This window comes from Salmo trutta, chromosome 5 (assembly GCF_901001165.1).
Source record: "Salmo trutta chromosome 5, fSalTru1.1, whole genome shotgun sequence".
Lineage (NCBI taxonomy): Eukaryota > Metazoa > Chordata > Actinopteri > Salmoniformes > Salmonidae > Salmo > Salmo trutta.
This window is the reverse complement of record NC_042961.1, coordinates 10,506,737-10,532,211: the sequence shown is the minus strand read 5'-3', so window position 1 is coordinate 10,532,211 and position 25,475 is coordinate 10,506,737. Positions and strand designations below refer to the sequence as shown.

At 41.7% G+C, this 25,475-nt stretch overlaps 2 protein-coding genes across 13 annotated transcripts in view; one reads left to right on the top strand and one right to left on the bottom strand.

The window, feature by feature from the left end:
- The first annotated feature begins 435 nt into the window (after positions 1 to 435).
- LOC115193644 (reticulon-4) lies at positions 436 to 22,893 on the top strand. Of its 8 annotated transcripts, XM_029752487.1 has the most exons (10): positions 436 to 1,124; positions 4,610 to 4,642; positions 5,633 to 5,686; positions 6,201 to 8,027; positions 16,312 to 16,519; positions 19,080 to 19,218; positions 20,393 to 20,462; positions 20,827 to 20,873; positions 21,036 to 21,094; positions 22,057 to 22,861. In XM_029752487.1, the coding sequence occupies exons 1-10, from the start codon at positions 644 to 646 to the stop codon at positions 22,100 to 22,102; spliced, it is 2,964 nt and encodes a 987-aa protein (XP_029608347.1). In that variant the 5' UTR covers positions 436 to 643; the 3' UTR covers positions 22,103 to 22,861. The 8 variants fall into 8 exon arrangements, with proteins under 8 accessions (XP_029608347.1, XP_029608348.1, XP_029608349.1 ...); XM_029752488.1 differs by lacking the exon at positions 4,610 to 4,642; XM_029752489.1 differs by lacking the exon at positions 6,201 to 8,027 and having other exon boundaries at positions 447 to 1,124.
- The window catches only part of LOC115193641 (echinoderm microtubule-associated protein-like 6), a 123,614-nt gene continuing 120,903 nt past the window's right edge, over positions 22,765 to 25,475 (bottom strand). For 4 of the 5 annotated variants that reach the window (XM_029752483.1, XM_029752482.1, XM_029752484.1 and 1 more), the window contains one exon: positions 25,446 to 25,470. In XM_029752483.1, the coding sequence (XP_029608343.1) occupies positions 25,446 to 25,470 (25 nt within the window). Of the gene's footprint in view, positions 25,471 to 25,475 lie in introns of all 5 variants that reach the window. The other variant, XM_029752481.1, reaches the window with a different exon arrangement.

The window sequence follows — 25,475 nt, the reverse complement described above, 5'->3', positions numbered from 1 at the left end:
TCCTAACCTGCTGTGTACATTTTTACCTGCTACGAAAAAGTCACACCGGTATCGAAGTGGCATGAAAACCATGTTTCCAGAGGGGTGAGTACAGCTACATCCAGAAGTTACTTTCTCGTAGCAGGTTAGGAGAATTTACACAGCAAGTTAGGATGATTAACGTGGCATGTTATGAGACATAGGTTAAGGTAAGGAAAATAGTTAGGGTTAATTACAAATATCTGTCACTTCCGGTCGTAGCTGTACTCCCTCTAGTCACAACCCTGAACTATTTTGGCCAACAGTGCAAGGTTTGAGAAAGGGGTGTTAACAAATTCAGCAATTCCCCCATCTACTGGGCGGGAACAGTTTACTTTTACAAACACGTATTGGTCACAGGTGGCATCGCTCAGGGTTATTCGGTAGTTATTGGTCACTCAAATCTTGTTTCTCGGTTTCAACATTCTGGTAGGACGCATGAGAGCGGATTGTTCTGTGGCAGTGGTCGTGGCGCATTTCTGTTACTTTAGTTTATTCAGCTCTTGAAGGTAGTCAACGATTGTATTGTTTGTTAGAGGTATTTTGGAATTTTTGAGTGTAGTTAGTTATTTTGGGAACTTGCCCTCCAAAGTATTAACTTTTTACGCAGATAACCGGCAATTAGATGGAAGACAGTGAACAAGTAGTATCGTCCACAACTCCGTCCGAAGACGAAATGAGAAGCTACAGACAATTCGAGAATCATTATGGCAACGAGGCCACAGCTAAAGTTGGCAAAGACGATATTGTAGACTTAGTTGGTGGAGCACAGGATGCTATTGAGAGGCACATGGCTTCTTACACCGATGATTTAAAAGAATTTACGGAGGAAGCAAAGGAACAACTGACAAACAAGGTGATTTCAGATATAACTCCATCAGATGAAGAACAGGAGGAAGAGGTGACTGACACATTTTCAGAAGCTGAACCAGTGATTCTCAATCCTTTGGAAGCAGACTATTTGCCAGAACTCATAAGGCCAGATCCCCCAAAAGCAGCTCAAGAAGAAGCACCAGCCCCAGTCGTAGAATCCGCTCCAGTAGTAGAAGTGCTCCCCGAAGCGGCTCCAGAGAAAGAAGCGATTGCGGCTCTTCCAGCACCATCCCGTGAGTAGTAAATTATTTTAAACGTTTTTAGACAATCTGGTTTTGTAATCAGTCTCTTGGTAAAGCATGATTAAAATAGACGTTTTTGTTTTCTTAACTATTATTTGCAAAATCCTTTACAGTTAACTAGCTAGTTAACGAACGTTAGCGTAGCTATGTGGGATTGCTGCGACAACCATTTTTAATAAAGGAAATGTGTGTAGCCAGGGCATTGTGGACGTCTCGAGACAACAAATCCCTGGCATTGCCATTGGTATAGTTCGAAACGCCAAACCGGTAGAGTTGGCTAGGTAGCTAACGTTTCTGAAGTAAATAGTGTTTTAGTGATGGCCAATCACGCGAGGTAGCTAGCTTTGACGATGCGGCCCACCTGTGACAATCATCAGCAAGAAGGTAGCTAGTTAGCTAATATAACGTTAATGAACTGGCAGAATTGAGGTACCTATTTCAACAACTCCATTAAAAAGGTGATACAACAGTGTGGTAATTTTAAATTGCATGCAATGGTAGCTAACAAGATAACACATTGGGTCATAGATTAATTCTGAGACTGTCATGTTCCGACCTGGTTTGGGTGTTTGCGCTAGCCTAGCTAGCTAGTAGGCGCTGTATTGACTCAGTCAAGATGGCTTGTATTAGTCGTAACAAAGGAATCATCTAAAATCGACCACTCCCGTTTTAGTTGTTTCTCCCAAAATAGCCAAGTTATTTTCGTGAACTGGAACTACCACGTTAGCTATCTAATGGAAGTAAGCTAGCGAACGTTATTTTTCTGATAACATTTTTCATCGCACGATGTTTTGGTTTTTCACACAAATCTTCCATCTGACCCTTCTGGTTAATGTTATTAACTCCCAACCATTTCGGCTGAAAAATAACATTAGTTGGGAGCAATGTTTGTAACTTGGTTGGCTAGCTAACTAACCACTTTCCCAACCATGTTAGGCAAGACAGTCAGGGCGGGGTTGGGAGACCATTACATTAGCTTCAAAGACCTGGTTGAATGACTGTCCATTTAATTGGTTTAGGCCCTACTATTGTCTTCGGACTAGCGAATTCTCATTTTGGGAGGACAAGCATGCTTTATATAGTCTACTTTGGTTTCCTGCAATAATTTGTGTACACTTGTTAAACAGTAGAGATGCTAAAAACGTTCAGGAAATGGGCCTACTGGCTCCGACATGCCTGGTGGGTTTGCTCCCACTGTTTTGCTGTGTATTGTAGTCTCCATATCCTACAAAGGGCAAGTAGAGATAAGGGAATAACCCCCTACCCCACCTCTGAATGTTTCGCTCTTTACCACAACAGCAGCTGGGTTTGTCAGCTACCAGGGCACTGATTAATTTGCCTACTTTTATATATTGGCACACTGTGTAGGTGTAGCCAACTTCCTCACTCCACAATGATTTCATCCAGAGTATATTGTGCAGACTAGAGTTTTTGAAAAAATCTTTCAACTCGCTATGCCTTTAATACTTCATAAATGTATAGTCTTAAACTCTTCCAGTATATCTGTTTGTCCTCTGAGTGCCTTTCTATGTTTGCTTTATTCCATACTTTTGAATTAAACATTAATCAAATACAACCACCAACTGTTTCCTTGTTGCGTTTTAATTGGCCATGCGCACTGTTGCCATCTTACAGCAACAAATTAGGTTAACAGTCTGGTTGTATTTTATTATGAACAAGTATGGATTTCAACAAACAATGGCACGCAACAACAGGGGACCAACATAGGTACACGGTAAGGGTTTAAGTATTTACATTGAAGTATCGACTGCAATGCTCTAGTATTTGCTCAACTCTGTATAAAATCATTGTGGAGTTGAGGTATCTTGGCTAGGTTAGGTGCTGTAGTTGCTATGGTATCAGGTTAATTAGACCTCTGTTTCTTGACAAAAGGCGTGTTCTTCTGTATGTTATGTTATAGTAGGGAGTGCGTTTTGACAGCAAACATTCATTGGGTGTTTCTTAATATGCATACTAGGATACTCCACACTCTCACGCTTCGACCACACTGACAGCATCACTGCGCGAAGTAGTATGCAACATCTGGATATGTATGCAACAAAAGTAAAACATTCACCTTCTGCAACCATGGCAATAGAGACAAGATATACATACACACACAAGCAAATGTTTTACTTCATAATTATCAGCTAACTATATGTGAATCATAATAAATTAGCTAGCCGGCTAGTTAAACAGCCAAAAATATCCTGACGCCCATGTAACGCAAGGTAGATGCCAATTCTTCGTGGCTCGCAGGCAACATATGAGATGTGAAGTCTGAGTTTTTTTTCTCTCACTTCAGCTCAAATAATGGCCAACATCGAGTTCAAGAAATGGTGTTCTTTTTACGTGGTTGCGTGACATTTCTCACCATACTTTTAGTTGAAGCTTGCAACAAGTGGAATACGCATCCGAGAAGTGCCCTCCGTGCTCCTTTTGCATACTTTGATTTGAACTCATGCTTCAGCCCTGCCGTGCTACAGACTGCATGCGTGAAGCACAGTAGTATGCATATTGAGAAACACCCATTGTGTTCTTTGGCGAAGATAGCAGCAGGTGGATTATCCCACTGCATCTCATGTCGATGCCATGCAAGAGTTTTCCTCCCCCATTTAAAATCAGACACCACCAACAGGAAGGCCCCCTTCTCATGTCTCATACTGGCTTGACTAGAGTTAACATGACTTCCATTGCAGTTGCCATACGTGTAGCCAGCACATCCGACCTCGGATTGCCACACAGAATATCCGCCTGTACAGAAAAGCATGAGATTGGACATCAGCATTTCTTGAGTTTTCCCCTTTAGTTAATACTATCAATGTTTCGCTCTACTGTGGGAAATGTGGTCGAATAAACACCATATTATCCACGTTCAGTGTAATACACCGAAACAAAAAGAACAATGCCAGACTTAGTATGCAAAATTAACTGCAAGAGATTTTCTTGTAGGCCGAGCACATTGCATTGACAGGCACTGCTCAGGCCTGTACTCTACACCGACCGGTGCACCATAACCAATCAGAGCTGCAGTAGGCTTATATGCAAATGTTCATTGCCATATTTGGATCTGTGCCATTCACTTTGAACTGGACTGTGTTTAGGCTATGTATAAGCAGTCCTGGAGTAGATGTGATGTAAAGTGGTTTCTTGCGTCAAACACATTTTCAGTCACCACCTAGTGGATAAACGGGTTAATGTCAAGCCCTGCGTGTTTTTTATTTTTAAGTCTCATGGAATGTAGGAAGTTGCACAGAATTTTCACAACGTTCCAGTTTGTGTTCATCAGACCTGTTAGAGGGAACATTGGTCATTATGAGGCAAGTGTTGGCTAACTTTTAGGGTTCCACAATACACTATTCAAGCAAAGTCATTGCCATAAAGGCCTATAGCTTATGCAGAGCAGGTGGACAGAAAATTTGAGCATCTTGGATTTCGTTATAGCTAATGTATAATGTCTATTGGTTAAATTTTAGGTGTACTTCAACGTTGGAACCTAGACAAGAGAGGTAACTGGCCTGGAACTGGTCTTATCTGAATAATCCACAGATTGGAATAATCAATGTAAAACATTAATTTTGTAATAAGAAATATTGCCGGCGTTTAATGAGTAAATGCTTGATCTCTTTTTTAATGATTTATTCAGAAGCGTTGTTGATTGCAACTCGTGAGTTTCAATTGTTCCATTCATGATCATTGAATCAACCAAGTATGATTTTTGTTTTTGACCTACTGAAATATTCCAAGACGTCTTAATCGGCAGGCTATTGAGAATATTGAAATTGTGGTGATCTGGCTGAAATTTAGCTCATAGCATTCAAATTACTCAAATTACAAGATTTATGCAATTAAACATTTCACATTTTGATTAAATGGTCTTGATTTGAGTATGTGCTCTTTCTATCTTTTTGCCAACTCTCACCTAATACTCTGCTAAGGTGTGTCAGTCACGGCTATTAGGCCAATGTCTTAAACAGTTGGGCCTAATATCTGGAATCAAGGGTTGAAAGAAGGAGACAAGATCCAGAAGCACTTTTTTTTTCTACTTCGTTTAGCAATGCAATAAGATTGACATTAACATTTTGTAATATTTGTCATGTCGTTTGTCCATTGACCATGTCCATTGGCTAGATGGCACAGGCCGTTTCCCTTTTTATTATAGGAAATTATTGAAAATGGTTTCTGTTGGGTTATTTTTCACTTGTTCCTTTTTAAGGCGAATCTTCATTCTGCTACATGAAAAGGGAAATTGTTCTGTATTTCTGCCAAAAATATGACCATATTCCCTGGCTTTGTTGCATGCCTGACATCTATTCCTGTCTTGTATGCTCTAAGCTGCCTGTGCAGAGAGGGTGTCTGCAATGTGTCCCACTGTTAGGATCTGGTTCACATTATTGTGGTCTTGCTTGAATAACTTTCTACTCTGGTGTAAAACTTATATTATCCTCCTCTCAACTACTGGTATTGTCCATTTCACACTGCTACCGTCTCTCTTTCAGATGAACATTTTCTTCCTTCTACTCCGCTTCAACCTCTGATGCAATTCCCAAAAGGCAAGTTCTTTGCTGGCTGTGTCTTTACCCTCCTGCATCTTCTTTTTCAGTTCGTTCCTTTATACCTGAATTACATTTTGACTGTCTGTGAAATGCATGCCAAGTTTAAGGAATAGTTTTCATAGGATATGCATTTGGGGGGGGAAAGTGTCTTTTGTTTGTATGATCCTGTATTGTGAATCCCTGTGACCAAAGTCCACTTACTGTAGATATGACAGAAGAAACTAACTTTATAGTTACAAATTCATGAGGTTTATAAGTGATGATTCCCCTCATTGATTCCGCCCACGTTAAGTGACTAAATTGACACATTACACAGGGTTGTCTTAGAAAAAAATATGTTCATAACTGGTTTTGCATTTTTTGGCATGCCAGACAATACCTCTGAGATTTATCTGATGGGAATCACCACCTTACCTCTACAGAATGCTGGCAGGGCTTGCCCAGCATGGCTTGCTAGCACTGAAGGAATGGAGTGTGTCTTGATGTATTGCATTTTCCCTCTCTACTCAAGAACTTGGGCAGAAGGGTGATTCCCCTGCTCCCATCTCCCCCCTCTCTCCTCTTCACTCTCCTGACTCTCTGGAGGACCTCTCTTTGTCAGAGAGTCCAAATCCAACGTCTGCTCCATTGGGCTTCTCTTCTTGGCCTTCAACTGAGCCTCCCAAAATACAGACCAAGGATATGCTTTGTGATGAAGAGGGTAACACCAGATTAGGCTTTATTAAGAACGATGAGGATATCGTGAAAGGGTTAGAAGCTGCTTCCTACACTCAAAGTAAACATGATCAAAACATTTGCTCGGAGAGAGATGTAAGGCCCAAGTCTCTGTGTGAAGACAGTGGGGTTGTCTCTCCTGAAGAGCAGATTTGTAGCTCAGTCAGGTCTGCTACTCCTTCCCAGTCCCCCCAAAATCCACCGATGACCCCTGAATCTTACATTGCACCTGCCTCCTCTACCCCAATAGAACACTGGGATTCTCCATCTCAAGCTTCTCAAGAGAACACAAGGGCCTCCATGGATATGTTCTCCAAGGACTCAGCCTCCAGAGGCTCCTCTGGGTATGTGCCAGATATGCTTGGCCAACCAGATGATGACTTAATGTTTGAGTTGAAGAAGAATCCATTCCAAGGCTTCTCCCCTGTAGCAGATGCTGGGTTCTCCCATTTTGGGGATACCACTTCTGACAGCATGGCAGCTAAAATGTCTGAGAGTCCCACTCCAGACCTGGTCCAGTATGGCCAGGCTGGAGACTCCCAAGATGGCAGCCCACCATCATATTATGATGAGACAAAAACGTACGTGTCTGTCAAGATGGCTGCGGACTCACTCATGGAGCCACTCAATCAGTTCTCAACCACCCCAAAAGAGAGCGAAGACTCTGCACCTCCATCTCTCCCAGATATCTTAAAGCCCTTCCCTCTGAACCCTGACAAAGTGGACTCTGGCTCTTCTGAAGGAAGCACTGAGCCGAGCCCTGCTCCTGTCCGGAAGATAGTTGAGTCACCCACTGTCCCTGTCACTCTGTCAGCCACAAATCCCTTTGCTTTCGATTCCAAAGCTTTACTGCTAAAGGAGCTGACTGAGGAGACTGAAGCAAGATTAGCGGTGAAGACTGAAGATAAAGGCTTTAGTGCCTTTGACCTTGTAAAGGAGGCAGGGGCCTCACCCCAGAGCAAAGAACCTGTCCAGATGGAACAAAAAGATTGGATGTTTTCCAGTCAAGATTCACCCAAAATAGTGAACAAATTAGAGCCTCTTAATATCCAGACTAGAAAGACCCCTGAAGATTCTGATTCCGAGAGTCCGTCCGCAGACTCTCTGTCCCCTGTTCTGGAAGCAATGGCCAAGAATCCTGCAAGTTTCCAAGTGGAGACTGAGAAGGATGACATGAAAGCGGAAGAGCCAGAGGCAGTAGAGGAGAACTCTGAGCCTGAAGTCTCCTCGGAAGAGTTTGAGTTCATCGAAAGGCCCCCCAGGGGTGTGATGGAGGAGTTTCTAGAAGCATTTGATGGTGCCAAGTTTGCCAAGGCACCAGAGCTAAGTATGGATGACGACGATGATGATGATGACATGAGCTTTGGGCTGAAGGATGTGACTTCTGCAAATGTAGCCCCAGAAGTTCAGGAAGAAGTTCCCAGTCAGAGCGCTTACCTCCTACTTACCCAGAAGGGTAAGGCGGACCTGGAGAAGGGTAAGGCCGACCTGGAGAAGGATGATATCAACAAGCCTGCGTCTCAGGCCCCTCTCATCCACTCGCCAGTTCGCGAACCGGAGATGCTCGCTAAGGACACAGAGGGCCCCAAAACTGCTCAGATGCCCAACCTGAGCACAGAAGCAGGTAATTTCCGCATGGAAGTTCGTCACCATTGCACTGATGCGTCGTCATTTCACTCTCCTTGGTCGTTGTTTAGCTCCGCCCATAACTCATTTTTCTCCCATGCACAGTTTTCACATCTTTTACATCACCTTCTCTGCCTCGTCCCTTTTTACATATTTTTATTAACCATTACAATTGTGTGAGCATGTGTTGGCATGAGATTGGTTTCATGATCTTGGTTTTCATATTCAGTAGTTAATTTCTCCCCCCCCCCCCCCCCCATTAGTACATTTCAGTGTCTTAAATCTTGTCATTGTATTTTGCAATCTATCCTCTTCATGTGGTAAGTACAGAATTAATTTCTCATGACTTCACTGTACAGAAATGGAATATAAATGTGTAATGGGGGGGTGTTTATGTTACAAAGAGATTACGTTAAAAGGACATTGACATGACACATAATATATTTATAGGAAGTGACCAAGCAGTGTATAATCCCATTTCTCATTAAGGTATATCATACAATTCAGCCATCTAGTAATATTTGAATGCCTGTTATTACGTTTTTCATAATACGCCTGGTCAGAAAATAAACTTATCTACAAGGATTCATTTACCTTCTGGCCAATGGGGCCTGGTAAGAACTGCCCCTCACATGGGTAGTCACTAGTTAACACAGCCAAAAAGTCATAATTATGGCTAAACACCCATTTCTACAATTTATCTACTTAAAATGTTATTTTAAACTTAATCTTATACCTAACCTTAAATTAAGACCAAAAAGCATTTTTTTTGTAGCCAATTTTGACTAGTGGAAACCTCACATGGAACAGGGCGTGGCAGTTTGCAAGCCTGCCTTTGTCTTGCTCACCCCCCAGTGGTTTTAGTTTGCCCAGAGCTTTTTGCTCTGTGGAATTAGATTACCTCTGTCTGCAGTCTTGTTTTAGCCCTACTGAAAATAACCAGAGATATGAAGCTGAAACTGTAGATCTCCTTATAGGCCTCATAGCCTTTGAGCCCCCATGTCCAGATGAAAAAAACAGCTCAGTGAAAAGGGCAGTGTTAAAGCAAAACAATTCCAGATGTTTAGTACGGTTTACCTCACTGGGGCAGTGCCCTTAAGATATAGTACTTTAGAACGTATTTTTGTTGTTGCATGATTGCTTGAAATAACATAAATGAAGATGAAAGCAATAGCCTTTAGCCTTTACAGATGAATGGCTCAGTTGTATCTTGCTGGTTATTTACCCAGTGATGCACACGAGGCACCGATATCAGTGTACAGAGATTTATTTATCTGATTGTGACATTGCTCTGAGCCAGGCTGGCGGGCCCCAAGACAGTGTGCGAGGTATCTCCCTCCCTGCATTGCGACACCAGCCGATGAATAGAGCTTGTCAGCAAGTGTTCTCTTATTTGTTCGACCGGATATGCAATACCATCTGAAACACCACCACCCCTGCCATCTCATTCGCAAAACCCCCTTAGTGAGATTGTGTGTTCGAATCCACAGATCTGTAGTGACCGACCACACTGTATGATTAATCATTCACCCATCTTCTTTCTTCAGTACGACTACACCCTTATTCTAGAAAAATGTACCTTGTACGGTACCTGCTATTGACTCCAGCTCAAGTGCTGAGCGTGACTATACATTGGGGAGCTGTGATCATTTGTCAACTCTCTGAAAGACTTAATAAAAGCACTAACGCATTATGAATAATTTGAAATTATAATTAAGTGTAAACCTAGGCAGACATTTAAATGAAATGAGCGGTGCCCTCTAGTGGACTAATACAACAATCACTATTTTCTTATGTGAATTTCGACTTCTGATGAGGTTTGATTGAGATGACCAGATGTGTTAATTGTTTGGCTGATTGATGATATGATACAGTTTATGAAGATGTGACAGTACACACTCTGTAGTCTAGGGATTGTCTATCTAATCTATGCGTTTGTAGTAACTACATAGAACTTTGGGTGGTGTACGCCGTATACCCTTTCAAAAAAGTATTTAGTGTGTATACGCCATATCCGTTATGTGTAACAGAGACATCATGCACAAAGTAGCCTACACAATCGCAAAGCATGTGAAATACACAATATATACAAATGTATGTGGACACCCCTTCAAATTAGTGGATTCGTCTATTTCAGCCACACACGTTGCTAACAGGTGTATAAAATCGAGCACACAGTCATGCAAACTCCATAGACAAACATTGGCAGTAGAATGGCCTTACTAAAGAGCTCAGTGGCTTTCAATGTGGCACAGTCATAGGATGCCACCTAACAAGTCAGTTTGTCAAATTTCTGCCCTGGTCAACTAAGTGCTGTTATTGTGAAGTGGAAACGTCTAGGAGCAACAGCGGCTCAGCCACGAAGTGGTAGGCCACACAAGTTCACACAATGGGGCCGCCGAGTGCTGAAACGCGTTAAAATAGTCTGTCCTCTGCAACACTCACTACCAAGTTCAAAACTGCCTCTGGAAGCAACGTCTGCACAATAATTGTTCGTCAGGAGCTTCATGAAGTGGGTTTCCATGGCCGAGCAGCCTCACCCAAGCCTAAGATCACCTGAGCTGACAAGGTAAAAATCTGTTCTGCCTCAGAGCAAGGCAGTTAACCCACTGTTCCCGGGCGCCGAAGACGTGGATGTCGATTATGGCAGTCCCCCGCACCAGTTGAAGGCATTCAGTTGGACAACTGACTAGGTATCCCCCTTTCCCTTTCACCATGCGCAATGTTAAGCGGCAGCTGGAGTGGTGTAAAGCTCGCTGCCATTGAACACTGGAGCAGTGGAAATGCAGTCCGACGGACGAATCTGTTTGGCGGATTCCAGGAGAACGCTACCTGCACGAATGCATAGTGCCAAGTGTAACGTTCGGTGGAGGAGGAGAAATGGTCTAGGGCTGTTTTTCATGGTACGGCCTAGGCCCCTTAATTCCAGTGAAGGGAAATCTTAACGCCACAGCAAACAATGACATTATAGACGATTCTGTGCTTCCAACTTTGTGGCAACAGTTTAAGGAAGGCCCTTTCCTGTTTCAGCAAGACAATGAATGAATTGGAACGCAGACTGTGAACCAGGTTTAATCGCCCAACATCAGTGCCCGACCTCACTAATGCTTGTGTGGCAGAATAGAAGCAAGTGCTCGCAGCAATGTTCTAACATCTAGGGGAAAACAATCGAAAAAGAGTGGATGCTGTTACAGCAGGAAAGGGGGGGCAACTCCATATTAATACCCATGATTTTGGGATGAGATGTTCAAAGAGCAGGTGTCCACATACTTTTGGTCATATAATGTGTGCTATTGCGAGCCACTCACACAGCCCAAATTTCAGTGGAATATCATCTGTCAGGCAGCAAGAGGGCGCAGCTGTCAACTGGTTGTCGCATGGAGTGGCTCACAGAAGAATGACATCGGTAGCTGGTAGGGTAGATGGGAAAGATGTTTCAACTTATCTACCAGTATCTATTGAAAAGGTTTGGTCCGTAGTCTTGGTTGAATCTTTGATGCAGTCATCATGCACTGTTTGAATAAAAATGTAACGTTGTTCCCAATAAAGCTAACCAATTAAATGTTGACTGCAAAGTAGGCCTACCTGGCAGAACGATATGATTTCTATCAATCGGGAGTGCATTTGTTTTGCTAACTGCCATCACATGTACACTGTAGGCCTACATTGTTGTACAGAAACACTTCTAGCCAAACGGTCTCTTGCTAGGTGTGGAACTGAATTAAAGGGCAACTACACCCTCCCAAAAAACGATTTACATTTTTTCCAGACCTACAAAATGGTCTATATGGTTTAAGCGTTATGGATTTAGAACATCCAATTTGTCGTTTTTGTCTAAAGTGTGATTTGAGAGTGAACCTGAAAAAACAAAAGGGAAATACACAGGGCACCTTCACTGGGCCTTTGGGAATTATTGAGCTAAATTCGAGCATACCTACTTCTCCAGGCACCACTATACCACTGGGTGGAGTCATCTACTCACTGATTTGTCATATGTGGGGAGGGAAAAACACGTGTACATTTGCACAAGGGGAGGGAGAGTATCTCTCTGGGAGGTAGGGGGGAGGGAGGCGGGGGAAGTTCATAGCTGCTGCGTCAGAGCATTAGACGTTTTCTGTGCTAGCAGACAGTCCGCTGACCTCAGTCGTACACCCTGAGAGAAGGGGCGAGAGGGAGGGGAAGAGACAGAGAAAGGGAGAGCGAGACAAGGAACACTGCAGTCTCACAGGAGGAAGGTTTGGTTGTCCCCCCCATCTTCCACCTCGGTCCCCGCACCCCACCCGACTGCAGGCCAACACACCGCACGCTGTCTGGAATGCCCTGCTGATGCCTACATAGCGTCTCTATCATGGAAAACGGAAAAACTGAAAACGGAGACTCCCAGCCTCCGCCACAGTGGAAAGACAAGGGTATCCCTCTTCCTTATTTTACTGTTGCGGCAACCTTTTCGTTTTTTTTATTTTGCCCTGATGGCAGGGTTCTATAGACACATTTCATTTGTGAAATGGAAAGTAGTCCATTTGTTTTTAGATGGTAGTTATTAAACAATGAGCAGGTATTGTGGACAGTCGTAGGATGTTACTGGAAATTACTTTGGTAGTTTTGAGTGGGTTGTTGGAGGTTGCTTGTCCTATCCAATCATGCAAATCATTTACTCTATGAATGAGTAGCTGTCCGTAGATAACCGATTGTTGGTAAGAGGCACTCTTAAAATGCTTTTTTCCCCCCTCTGGATTGCTGGCAGATGACCTTTGGTCAGAGTAGTGCTGACGGGAGGAAGTCTGTCCAAAGGTGCATGGTGGGAGGAGGGGCGTTAAGTGAAAGTGAGATTACATTGTCTAATGATTCCATGCAGCCTGGAGGTGACTCACCAGTCTCTTCCCGAGGGTCTCTAACCCCTCTGACAAAAGTGCATGCTGAATGCAGGGCCAGCCTTCAGCCCTACAGTTTGAGGTGTTAGAAAGGTGTATAGAAGTAAATTGTTCAGCATGTGCAAAACAGTGGTCAGTAGCCTCAGGTTTTTAAATGGATTCACATTTAACCTATATGGCAAGCACCAGATGATCCATGTGGCTTATGGCAGAAGAGGTCTTCTAGTGTTTTCCAGGCCCAGCTATAGCCATCTGCTTTCAGATCAGACTGGGACATGGGTTGCCTAAGCATCACACTGGTGCTGGGGCTGTGCTAATATCTGCTGATTGTCATGTGCTGCTGCCTTTGCATCATTCTGGGATGGAGCATGGCAATCGGCACACATTGCAACAAAGGGCCTCTGTGTCAACTCTATTTGACTAAATGGTATGTCATCCATTCTCGCAATTACTATCTAGCTGAGCACTATCAGTAAAGCATGAAAGAGGCACTTGGCCACTATCGGATAAGGTAATGACATTAGTGTAGTAGTTTTATTAGGCAAGCATAGGTGACCTGACAACTTCTCTACACACTTTAGTCTGCGACTGCAGTCATTAGACCGTCTCCAACCGTTCTGGGTATCAAACCCAATGGCAAATTTACGAACCGCCGCATTACCCACGTGTGTTCGGGCTCTGGGCCGACCCATTGGTTTCTGGACCAATCAGACTGCCCGAATGTTTTCGTATTCGGTGAAGGGTTGACAAGGTACTCCGATCCAGACTCCCGTGGGTGGTGTAGCCAAAGACAGTACGGTATGAAGATGGGCAGAAACTACATTTCCAATAGAAATCTTTGGTCACACTTGTAGGCGATGTCATGGCGACGTTAGCTAGCAAAGCTTATGTGTAGAAACACGACACTGGGTCTTACAGTCGTCTTGCGGCGAACTGCTCATGTGCAGTCTGTCAAATCAAAGACATTCCTTTGAGATTAAGTTGTTTTTTTTTTACCAAAATGAAAGCGTATCAGTTTGTCACTTTCACGGGGTTGGAGTAATAACATGTTCAACTACTTAACTAAGGAAGAATTGTTGACTTCTCTCATTGACTTCTCAAACCCCGGCCTGGTCTGTTCAGCAAGCGTTCCCGTAAATCTTGTGATGTAGCGCCCCTAGGTTTAGACCCCTAGGTGTAGCGTTTGGCTGTAGCTAGCCTACGCTAACATCCGGTTTTCAGGGATACAGTATTTTCAACATGACTTCTGTTTCCCTTGTAAAAACGGAAGTGGAAACTCCACTCTCTGCTTCTTTCTACGCCTGCCATGTTAGGTTAGGCCGGAGCAAGGAGTCTGGGTAGCAAGGCAAAAGCATAGGCCTCTCGTTTTTCTTTGAATATGATAAAGGGTGAATTGATTTCCATTGGGCATGTATTGTGACTCAAGAGATTGACTGGTTCCAACTGGGGCATTAGGGCTACAAAAATCTGTTCCTACTAACATGAAATCACTGTCAGACACTAGTTGCTAAATATTGGTCCACAGCTTCAAATGGTTGTATTTAAATAAATTGCAAACTGCCTCTGGTCAGTTTCTGCATTTGTTGGAATATAGCTTTGTTACTCCTAATTTTAGATTTGATCTGGCTTTGTATGTCTGCAAGATGCACTGTTGTTGATTTGAGCTGGTCAACATTTGCGGAGTTACGTAACATTTACCACACCTCCTACTCCCCAATTTTCATTCTGTGTTGAAACCAAAAGATTATTCATGCCAAGCTTTACCACACTTCACCCGAATTGTAGAAAAGGTAATTCACATATTTGCATTCGTCATGTATTGAAACGTATTATGGGTTAAGTATTAAGGGCTGAGGCGCTGCAGAGCTGCGCATACAATTAGACCTCAAATCGACCGAGCAGGAGGTGAACTGCCTCGCTCTCCCTCGCGCAGCTGAGCTGGTGCTGAATGCGAGGAGGCTCAAGATGGATGCCAAACGGGGTTAGTGCTGTCATGCTCTTGTTTACGATGCTGCTTTTTTCATATCACATTTATATTCGATTGCATTGCAATTTTAATTAACCACTTGGCTTGACAAATGCTTTGGTGGGAGGCAGATGCGTAGGAATTGAGCTGTGCGTGGCACGCTACTGACGTTTCTTTATGGGGGCTACACTGGGCTGAGAACGATATGCCGTTATGGACGATTCAATGCCATTTCCCTGTTTATCTATATCCCCTATGGATATATTAAAGACGAGTGTGTATATATACTAATATGGAGATGTATACGGAAGGACTTGATTAAAACATGGCGTGTTTATAGGATCAGATCAGCGTTGTTGATGATGCGTGGTCTATTTTTAGGTCCTCATGCTAGTGCATGCTTACCATGTGTAGCTAGACAGACACGTTCGGACCCCTTCACGTTTTTATTGATTGCACGTTAGCTAATATTGCTAGCAACATTATAGACCAAGGGCCATGGTGATGCACATTTTGGGGCTGGCCAGCTAACCGGCTAAGGCTAATATGCTAGCTAGCTATGTATGGAAAGACATGTAGCCAAGCTAGCTTAAGTTAGCTTTTCATTTGCCCAAAAACCGACACCGCACGACGTGGTCCATTTTTAAGCTAAGGGTATTGATTGTCTGACTTGTACCTCTGATTTGATGCCTCTCAAGAACCATTGTGACTTTTGACAGTCAAGTGTGTCCCTAGGCTGGCTAAAACTGCCGATGCAGCTTATGGTCTTGGTCCTGCAGTGTTTTTGGCATTCGACTTTTTAATTGTCAGCTGTATGATCATATCAATTCAATCACATTTATGCAACAAAAGTCGTTGCTTTGGTATCACGTACTTGATCATTTTTGGCAGAAACTTGTCAAATGTGATTTAGGTTTTCAACTATAAGCTCATTCATCACTTGTTAAGCCATTTGAAATCTGGCAGCCTGCTAAGTCATTTCACATTGCAGACTCCAATAATGTCAGCTTGCTGGCTAGCCTACGTTTTTGAAATCGTCTGTTTCACGTCTAATATTGTACACTGACCTGCTAGGAATTCATGGTGAAACACAAGCATGGGTCTGTCCTGTCCCCAGCTCTGTAATTTTAGCCAACCCCCACCCTGTCACCCAATCTTCACACAGAAATGGGCGCTAGGCCAATAACATGACTCCTATGAATGGACGATTACCTGCAGTGCTATACTGGTACAGCAGTAAACTAAAACACCCAGGATTTCCTTTTATTGAATTGCACGTATCCATACATGTGGCTAGGAGCTAAGATTTTCATAGATTTCTCCCTGATTCATCCCATCTCCACATCACCGCCATGATATAGCATAATGTGTTGAAAGGAAGACCTTTTTGTTTCTTTTTTTCTCATGCACTGCAGCTATCTGACCCTGTTCCTTCTCCCCTGCAGTGGTAGAGCTCCTGTACTGGCGCGATGTCAAGACCTCGGGTGTGGTGTTTGGCGCTAGCCTCTCCCTGCTGCTCTCCCTGACACTGTGCAGCATCGTCAGTGTCTCCTCCTACATCGGTCTGGCTCTCCTCTCTGTCACCATCTGCTTCAGGATATACAAGGGGATCCTGCAGGCCATCCAGAAGTCTGATGAAGGGCACCCATTCAAGTGAGTAACCCACTTCTCAATTTACACCATGATGTATTGCAGACATCCATATATTCTATTACATCATACATGCTATGACATATTGCAGACAACATCCATATATTCTATTACATCATACATGCCTTACTTCCAAGAGGAAGATTAGGATGCCTAGCAGAGTAACTTTGACGTCTCGCTTACATTTCTAATACCGCAGCCTTGTGGGCCCATTAGAAGAATATGAAAGGGGGATACCTAGTCAGTTCTACAACTGGAATGTGTCTTCCGCATTTAACCCAACCCCTCTGAATCAGAGGGGCTGCATTAATTGACATCCAAGTCTTCGGGGAACAGTGGGTTAACTGCCTTGCTCAGGGGAAGAATGACAGATTTTTACCTTGTCAGCTCGGGGATTCTATACAGCAACCTTCCGGTAACTGGCCCAACGCGCTAACCACTAAGATCATGGAACGGTGATCAATATACCAAGGAAGTGTTTCCAAAGAGTATGCATCTATACAGGGTTTTAGGATAATTCCATTTAGTCAATTCAGGAATTGTCAATTAAATGAAATTCAATCTGAATTGAAACCCCACATCTGTTATAGGAATTTTCCATTTGAACATTAATCTAGCTACTTGTCTAATTGATAGATGATTCTGTTGGAGTAAAACATTGACTTGAAAGCTGTTCAGGAGAAGTGGGCATCACTTGATTTGATGGGTTGCAGTAGTGGATGTATTCTCAGCTATTAACCTCTCTGGGGTATGTGGGACGCTAGCGTCCCACCTGCGGGACACACTCCCAACAGCCAGTGAAATAGCAGGGCGGCAAATTCAAAACAACAATCTCATAATTCAAATTTCTCAAACATACAACTATTTTACACCATTTTAAAGATGCACTATTCCTTAATCCAACCACATTGTCCGATTTCAAAAAGGCTTTACGGCGAAAGCAAAACATTAGATTATGTTAGGACAGCGCCTAAAGAATAAAAGCCACACAGCCATTTTCCAAGCAAGGAGAGGTGTCACAAAAAACAGAAATACAGCTAAAATTAAGCACTTATCTTTGATCTTCATCAGATGGCACTCATAGGACTTCATGTTACACAATACATGTGTGTTTTGCTTGATAAAGTTCATATTTATATCCAAAAACCCATTTTTATTTTTACATTGGCCCGTAATGTTCAGAAATGTTTTTGCTTCAAAAACTTCCGGTGAATGAGCACAACAATTTACAAAAATACTCATCATAAATGTTGATAAAATATTAAACTGTTATTCAAAGAATTATAGATAAACATCTCCTTAATGCAACTGCTGTACGGCGCTCAGAAAACATCAGGCAATACAGATACCCGCCATTTTTGAGTCCTCTAAAATCATAAATAGCATTATAAATATTCACTTACCTTTGATCTTCATCAGAATGCACTCCCAGGAATCCCAGATCGACAATAAATGTTGTTTTGTTCGATAAAGTCCATTTATGTCCAAATACCTCCTTTTTGTTAGCGCGTTCAGTAAGCTACTCCAAATGTAGGAAGCGTGCTGAAAATTTCACAACGAAAAGTAAAAAAAAGTTATATTTATGTTCGTAGAAACATGTCAAACAATGTATAGCATCAATCTTTAGGGCCTTTTTAACATAAATCTTCAATAATATTCCAATCGGATGATTCCAATGTCTTCAAAAAATGTAATGAACACAGCTACCTCATGTGAACGCGCGCCACTGAACTCATGTCATTCTCTCATTCATCTGACTCCAGGCCTTCTCGTTCGCTCTCTGTTCACTGTAGAAGCCTGAAACAATGTTCTAAAGACTGTTGACATCTAGTGGAAGCCTTAGGAAGTGCAAAATGAACCCTAAGTCACTGTATACTGTAAAGGCAATCACTTGAAAAAACTACAAGCATCAGATTTCCCACTTCCTGGTTGGGTTTTTCTCAGGTTTTTGCCTGCCATATGAATTATGTTATACTCACAGACATCATTCAAACAGTTTTAGCAACTTCAGCGTTTTCTATCCAGATCTACTAATAATATGCATATCCTACATTCTGGGCCCGAGTAGCAGGCAGTTTAATTTGGGCACGCTTTTCATCCAGAATTCCAAATGCTGCCCCCTACCCTAGTGAAGTTAAGGGAGAAAGGGACATGGCTACTATTTGAGAGTAAACATTGCCACTCAGTCGCACAAACAGAGCTGCTACTCAGGTTATCCCCGTTCCTGGCAGTGGCTCAAAGCCGCCTTATGAGTTCTCACTAACCACTTGTAAAGATTTGAATTAGCTGGGTTTAAGATTACAATCAAAATAACTGGTGCTCAGAAAGTCATAACTAAGCCGGTTCTTGGCTTTGCATTTAAGAAATCAATCTTGCATGCAAACAGAAAAAGGCTAACTATTCTCCTCGACAACCTGTGTGGGCTACAGAGGTTATTGTAGACCCTTCACCCATGTTTTGTGATTACGTTCTCCATATTGTTATTAGTGTTAAGGCACCATATTTGGATTCTTGATTTGTCTTGCAACATATGTAGGTCGATCGCTCATGTTTTGTCTTGCAGGCTGTACCTGGATCAGGATGTGGCTCTGTCAGAGGAAACTGTCCATAAGTACAGCGACTGCGTTCTGACACGGTTCAACACAACAGTCACCGAGCTGCGTCGCCTCTTCCTGGTTGAAGACCTGGTGGATTCCCTAAAGGTGAGTGTTTATGCAACTGAAGATTTTTAAGGATGTAGGCCAACCTCCTGCATGAAAATATAGTGCTTCTATAGGAGGTACGGCCACTCGTGACCTGCAAGCCCATATTTGATTTCAGAGTTGGTTAGGATAATAATTGACGACCTCCTGCTAGTTGGGGAGCCCTGCCTTAATAGCTACTGACATTTCAGCTGAAAATATTTGCCCTTAAATCTATGATTACGTTCACATGTAAAATGAGTGGCTTTGAGCTTTCCTTTCATTTTGTCCATGTACAGTCAGGCTGAAGTGGGTGACCCCTAGGGTGTCTTAAAGGGGGAGACAGCAGCTGTTAAGCGCTATGAGGTTTCTACATGCTTGTCAACACCTTCCAGTTCAACTCTTGCCCTGTCCACTGCTAAGGCCACTCCAGCCCCCTCCTCCCAACCTGTCTGGTCCCTCTCTGTGGGTGGGGGTATCTTTGGTCCTAGCCCGACCTCTGTTAGAGCTGTGGTTCCCAACTCCAGTCCTCGAGTACCCCCAACAGTACACATTTTTATTGTAACCCTGGACAAGAACACCTGATTCAACTTGTCAACTAATCATCAAGCCCTCTGAGTTGAATTGGGTATGTTTGTCTGGGGCTACAACAAAAATGTGCACTGTTGGAGGTTACAGTGAATTAGACCTCTGCCCATTCAACAGAGCCATTGGCTACATCGATTTAGGTTTATTAAGGTTCATGAAGTGTCATCTATTTATTGTGAGCAGAGGGAAATAGTGACATCGTAAACCTCTGCCAAATGTCGTAAATTAACAAAATCACTTTGGCTACACCACTATGACCTTATTTATACATTTGCAACAAGGTATAAATGCTTGTTGATGTTTTGATTCCAGTTCAGAGATTCTCAGACAGTTTCTTTAGTTGATCATTTTAAGAGCTCTGTCTACCATGTCCATTTTTAAAGTGGGGCTATCCACCTAGCATATTACCATATAAGGAAGCATGTGATCCTGGATTACGTCTGCAAAGTACCTAGTGTCTGTAAATGCCGTAGGAATGAATATGCTACATTGAGGGAAATTGTTATAGAATGTCTTTGCTAATCAATATATGGAAAATGCTCTCCTACATATTGGCCTAGTGTTTTAAACACACTGAAATTAAACCTGTCATTCTTCTCCCATTCAGTTTGCTGTGCTGATGTGGATTCTCACCTATGTTGGTGCCTTGTTCAACGGACTCACTCTCTTTATTCTGGGTAAGATGCTTTATAAATCCTCATTAAAAACTTAAAGGCATTTATGATGTTTTGTTGCTATGGTGCCTAGGGAAGCAGTATCATGTAATTAGCTCAGTAATACTCTCAGGAACAGGCCTAAGCTGGATTTATTTCAGGATACCATGCGAGTCTGTATAGAGACAGTGGTTGACTGACAGGTTTCGGTCTGACACCCATTATAACCGCCAGCTTACTTTTTAAGTAGTTTGACATGCATCTGATCTACCCTTCTGGGTATAAAGGGACATGCCCTCAAGATACTGTTTAGAGATTGCAGCAGAGCCAGGTTGAATAATGCCTCCTTGTTGTAGAACATTATCTTATTTTTCCCCTCTCCCTCCAGGTCTGGTTGGAATGTTTAGCTGCCCCATTGTCTATGAGAAGTACAAGGTATGAGCTGATAAATGTATGAAAACAAACAAGTTAATGTGAAGTAATCATAGAACACCCACACCTCTCGACGGTAGCCGCGATCAATTGACTTCATAGCCAATTGAGGGAGAAGTATTATACCTGAGCTTTTCACTAGAATAATTGTTTTGTTTATTTTAGGTACAGATTGACCATTACGTGGGTATGGCCAACAAGCAGGTTAAAGACATTATTGCAACGTAAGTAAATACCAGTGGACGAAATAAAAATATATTGGTATTGTCTTAATGAAGAAACGTAGGTATCCAAAAACAAATACTTTCTTTCAATAACCATGTCAATTGTCGAGGCCCAAACATTGTTGTGAAGTAAGTTAATACTGGGGGACAAAATGTAAATATCTTGGCAGTGATGTAATCAGACAAATATTAATCTTTCAAGTATTGAAAGTGTGTATGGAAGAGGAATGTGATTGAAGCCCTTTAGCCTTTTCTATTAATGACACTAATGGGACAGTGTTAAGGCATGCTCTGTGTTGCATTCCAATGTCTTTCTGTCAGGGAAATACAGAAATTAAAACACTTATTTTAAATATCTGAATCATTTGATTTTATGAAATTCAGTGGCAAAAAAACAAGGTCATTATTGAATAGTTTGGAAAAGAGAAGAAGAAATCTGTCACATGAAATCCCTCATGTTATACCTCTTTAACATTTTGTGCACGTTTTTGTTCATCAGACATATTATATTGCATCATTTTACTGTTAATGGGTTCTGCAAGAATTCTATTATTGTAGACAAAAATGAAAGGTGTACAAGTGTTCCACCTGACTGAAGTAATCCAAACAGTGTTTACATGCACATTTTATCAAAAGGTATACCCCACCCCTTGTATTGAATTCATTTTCATTCAAAACCAGGATTTAATTACCTGAACACTTGTAAAAACTTCTATGAACCTTTGGCTGGATTTTTATAATTACAGTTCATATTTTTTTACAAGTTGGTATTGTGTAGTTGTGACTGTCGTACCTTATTTGGTTTTTACGTAGCTGCACTCCTGCCTACATAATAAGTAGGCTATATTGAAGTGTTTTCTTGAGGGTGTTTCTACTCAGAATGAGATTTCTTTTTGGAGGTTTTTTTAAAGCTGCGTATAAACATGGTCTGTGACTAAAGCTGTGCCGCCTTTCACTTTCAGGGTGCAGGCCAAAGTCCCAGGACTGAAGCGTGTGAAGGCAGAGTAAAGAAAAGAAAATGAGCCAGTCCCTGAGACTTCCTATGAGAGGGTGGAGGGCACTGGGCGGGGGGGAGGGGGGCATGCACCCCTGCTATTTTCAATCTCTTTTCAGTTCATAATTCCTTGTTCCCTGAAACAACCTGGGTTATGTTTAAAAAATATATATTATTCACCAGCTCAAGTGTTCCCAACTTTTGATGAACTAAATTGAACATGCTGATCTATCTGGCTTAAAATGCTAGTTTGTGTGAATATGAAAGAAAAAAAATAAGGCATATTATTTTAATCTTGCACTTGGACCTGACCAGTGATGCGTTTTGAAATAAAATTGTGTTCCATGAGCTGGTTCATCTGTTCTCTCCCTTGATGCAGTGTTCAGAAATTGGAATTGCATTGTCTTTTTTGTAATGAAGGAGGGTTAATTGGTACCTTTGTGGAAACCTGAGTACCTGTCGTTATTTGGTATGATAAAGTTAGTGGTGTTTGTGATTTTACTGTTTTATTGATAGACTGTAGTTTCAAAGCTTCTAGCTCTCTTCAGTGGCTATTGAGTGTGCTTGACACAAGGTGTTGACGTGTGTCATTGTGCTTGACTATGGTCTTTAATGCCAGCAGGGCGATAATCCATAGCACTTCATGCTTCTGAGTATTTCTAGCTAGAAACATTTAGAACTTTGAGAACATTTTAATGATCATTTCACCTCATGCAGCTGCCTATTTAAACTCTGGAAGAACACGTTTACAAACAACTAAAGACAAAAAAAAATTAGCATACCATCTGTGGACCCAATATCTAAAGCTGCAAAATTATGTAACATGGAAACTTCAAGCATTGTTTATGCAAGTAATTGTGAATGATACTTCATACAATTGTAATGAACTCTTATGAGAACTGTTTGTGGAATGCATTGTTAAATAGAAACAATTACAATAAAGCTTATAGATGAATTACTGTGGATGTTTTTTCTCTCAGTAGGCAAGATGGAGGATTTAGAAAAGTAGCCAAGGATATAGTTACAGAACTCTCTGCCTAAAACAACCCCATGGTCATATAGGAAAGGATGTCACTAACATTTTCCAACCCATAAGAATTTACTGTATGCTGAGCTGTTCTAAATAGCATGTAGGAATGTTAATACATAGTAAATACTTCCATTACATGATGTAGTACACATTTGGCGTGTAATGTCTCAATTTTGTAACTCCATTTTTGAATTATTTGATAGCCAGTGAAATTACATTTAGCAGACGCTCTAATCCAGTGATTTAAGAATACAAAGTGAAAAGAATGTTGGAAGACAAAACAGCTCAATGCCTTGAGTCATACCCAAGTGTTTGCGGACAAATTCGGTATTCTCATTTAATCTTAACCTACACTTAATATTTGCACATATACACTCACAATAAATTGGTATAAAACATTGTCATTCATACGATCAGATGTCATTTGATTAAAAAATAAATTCATGCATTTGAGCAATTTTTTTGTAATTTACAATATGATACAAATAATTTTACGATAGACAATCTCTTGTACAAAAATTAAATGAATAGAAATATGTAAACAGGAATCCATACTGCTTAAAGAATGCACATATAGTAACATATTACTGCTAGCTAAACATTAGTGAGACTGACAGGCTAAAGACAGCAAGACTAAGGATGCTATTCATTCTGTAAAGCTGAAGTGTTACACATTCCGCAATCGAAATGTAAAGGTAATTTCTGAGCCGACATGTGCAGAGTTTACTGTGAATGCGGTCTCCGCTAAAGCGGGAAATGTTCCCGCCTTTAAATTTCGATCACGCTGTAAAAGTGAATTTCCGTGATGCGGATTAACGAGACGAATAATAGTTCAACAGTAGACCAAGGCCTGGTTTTTTTGGGAAACCAGGTTCAGGGCTTGTTTAAGACTGTACAGTCCGCTTTGGTGTGACAGGTCACTGTCTCCTGGACTGTATTTCACTTAGCCTTTTAGCACTTACTTTGAGGAAAAATGTACTCGATACGATTGATTTCTCGCCTAACTATTTTAAGATGAATGTAAATCGCTCTGGATAAGAGCATCTGCTAAATGACAAATGTAAATGTAAGCCACCCCGTTGAAATCCCTTACTGGAAGTGAAGGTTGAAACATATGGTAATGCTTCAGTGTACTAGTTCTATGAACATTATTTCTGTTGAATCTTTTCACAATGGTTATATGGAAGCATGTTTCACCAAGATATTTCACAAATTTAAGTAACATTTTGACAATAGTTAAAAGCATTTTAAGAATGCTTCCTAATCAGATCACAGAGTAACATTTAAATATTTTCAATAGAGCTATTATAACTTACTATGTCACATGTTACATCATCTCATTATACTTTGGATGTTGTATGCATAAACGGCAGCAAACTAATGCCCCTTTCTGCATATTGAATGAGAAACTTTACAATCGAATAGCACCAGAGGTGTACAAAATAATTTCAAACGTGAAACTGCAAAAAAATATAACGCAAGTAGAAATATTCATAAAGGCACTTAAGGATATTAATACTTTCAAATGAATTATGGGGGAAAAAAACTTTTATCCTCTACACTGGCCAGGATGTAGGGCTTTATTCAATCTACTGCTGTAGCGATACAGATAGAAATAGAAATTAAGGGAATTTCAGATTGAGCCGACATATGCAGCGTTTACTGTGACTGCAGTCCTCGCCAACGCGGGAACATTGCCTTTCAATTCCATATTGGGTTTGCTGCTGAATTTCCACGATATTAATTGAATAGAGCCCCTAATCCGTGGAGCGCTGTCAACAATGCGGCATTTAAAGGTAATTTGCAATTGAGCTGACATCTGCAGCGTTTACTGTGCATGCAATCGCCTCAAACGCGGGAACATTGCCTTTAAAAGCTGCATTGTCAACAATGCGCGATTTGATTGAATCCCAGACATTATCAATGGTTTAAATATAAATCAATAACTGGCATGGCAACCTGCTTTCATGTGTCCTTCATTGAAAGCAGATGTGAATGTAAACACTGCCATTTCATGTTAGGCCAGAAAGTCAAACATTTTCTAGTGGCAAAAAAATCTACTTCAAAGTGGTTTCCTGTTAGAAAAGGAGCTACCTGCTCTGCCTAATGCTTAGACTTGAATTAATAGTACAGTGATTAGCGTATTGCCCATCCCCAGGTGTTGTTCTAAGGATGGGGAGACAGTTGCAGGCAAAAAGGTAGACCGCAGCCAGACACTTGAGGCGTTGGGATCCTGGCTGCATTCCTGTCGGAATCCAAGACTTACTGCGGTGGGCTAAGGAGTCTGGGTGCATGTTAGTGGATGGTTGTGGAGAAAAGGCTCTGGTTTACAGGCATTTCCACACAAAGACACTAAA

Bases quoted from the DNA above. Each gene is read 5' to 3' on its own strand.
- LOC115193644 (XM_029752487.1), top strand. From the start codon at position 644: ATGGAAGACAGTGAACAAGTAGTATCGTCCACAACTCCGTCCGAAGAC. The intron at 19,219-20,392 runs GTGAGTGTTTAT...TCTCCCATTCAG, and splicing joins ACCTGGTGGATTCCCTAAAG to TTTGCTGTGCTGATGTGGAT. The intron at 20,874-21,035 runs GTATGAGCTGAT...TGTTTATTTTAG, and splicing joins TTGTCTATGAGAAGTACAAG to GTACAGATTGACCATTACGT.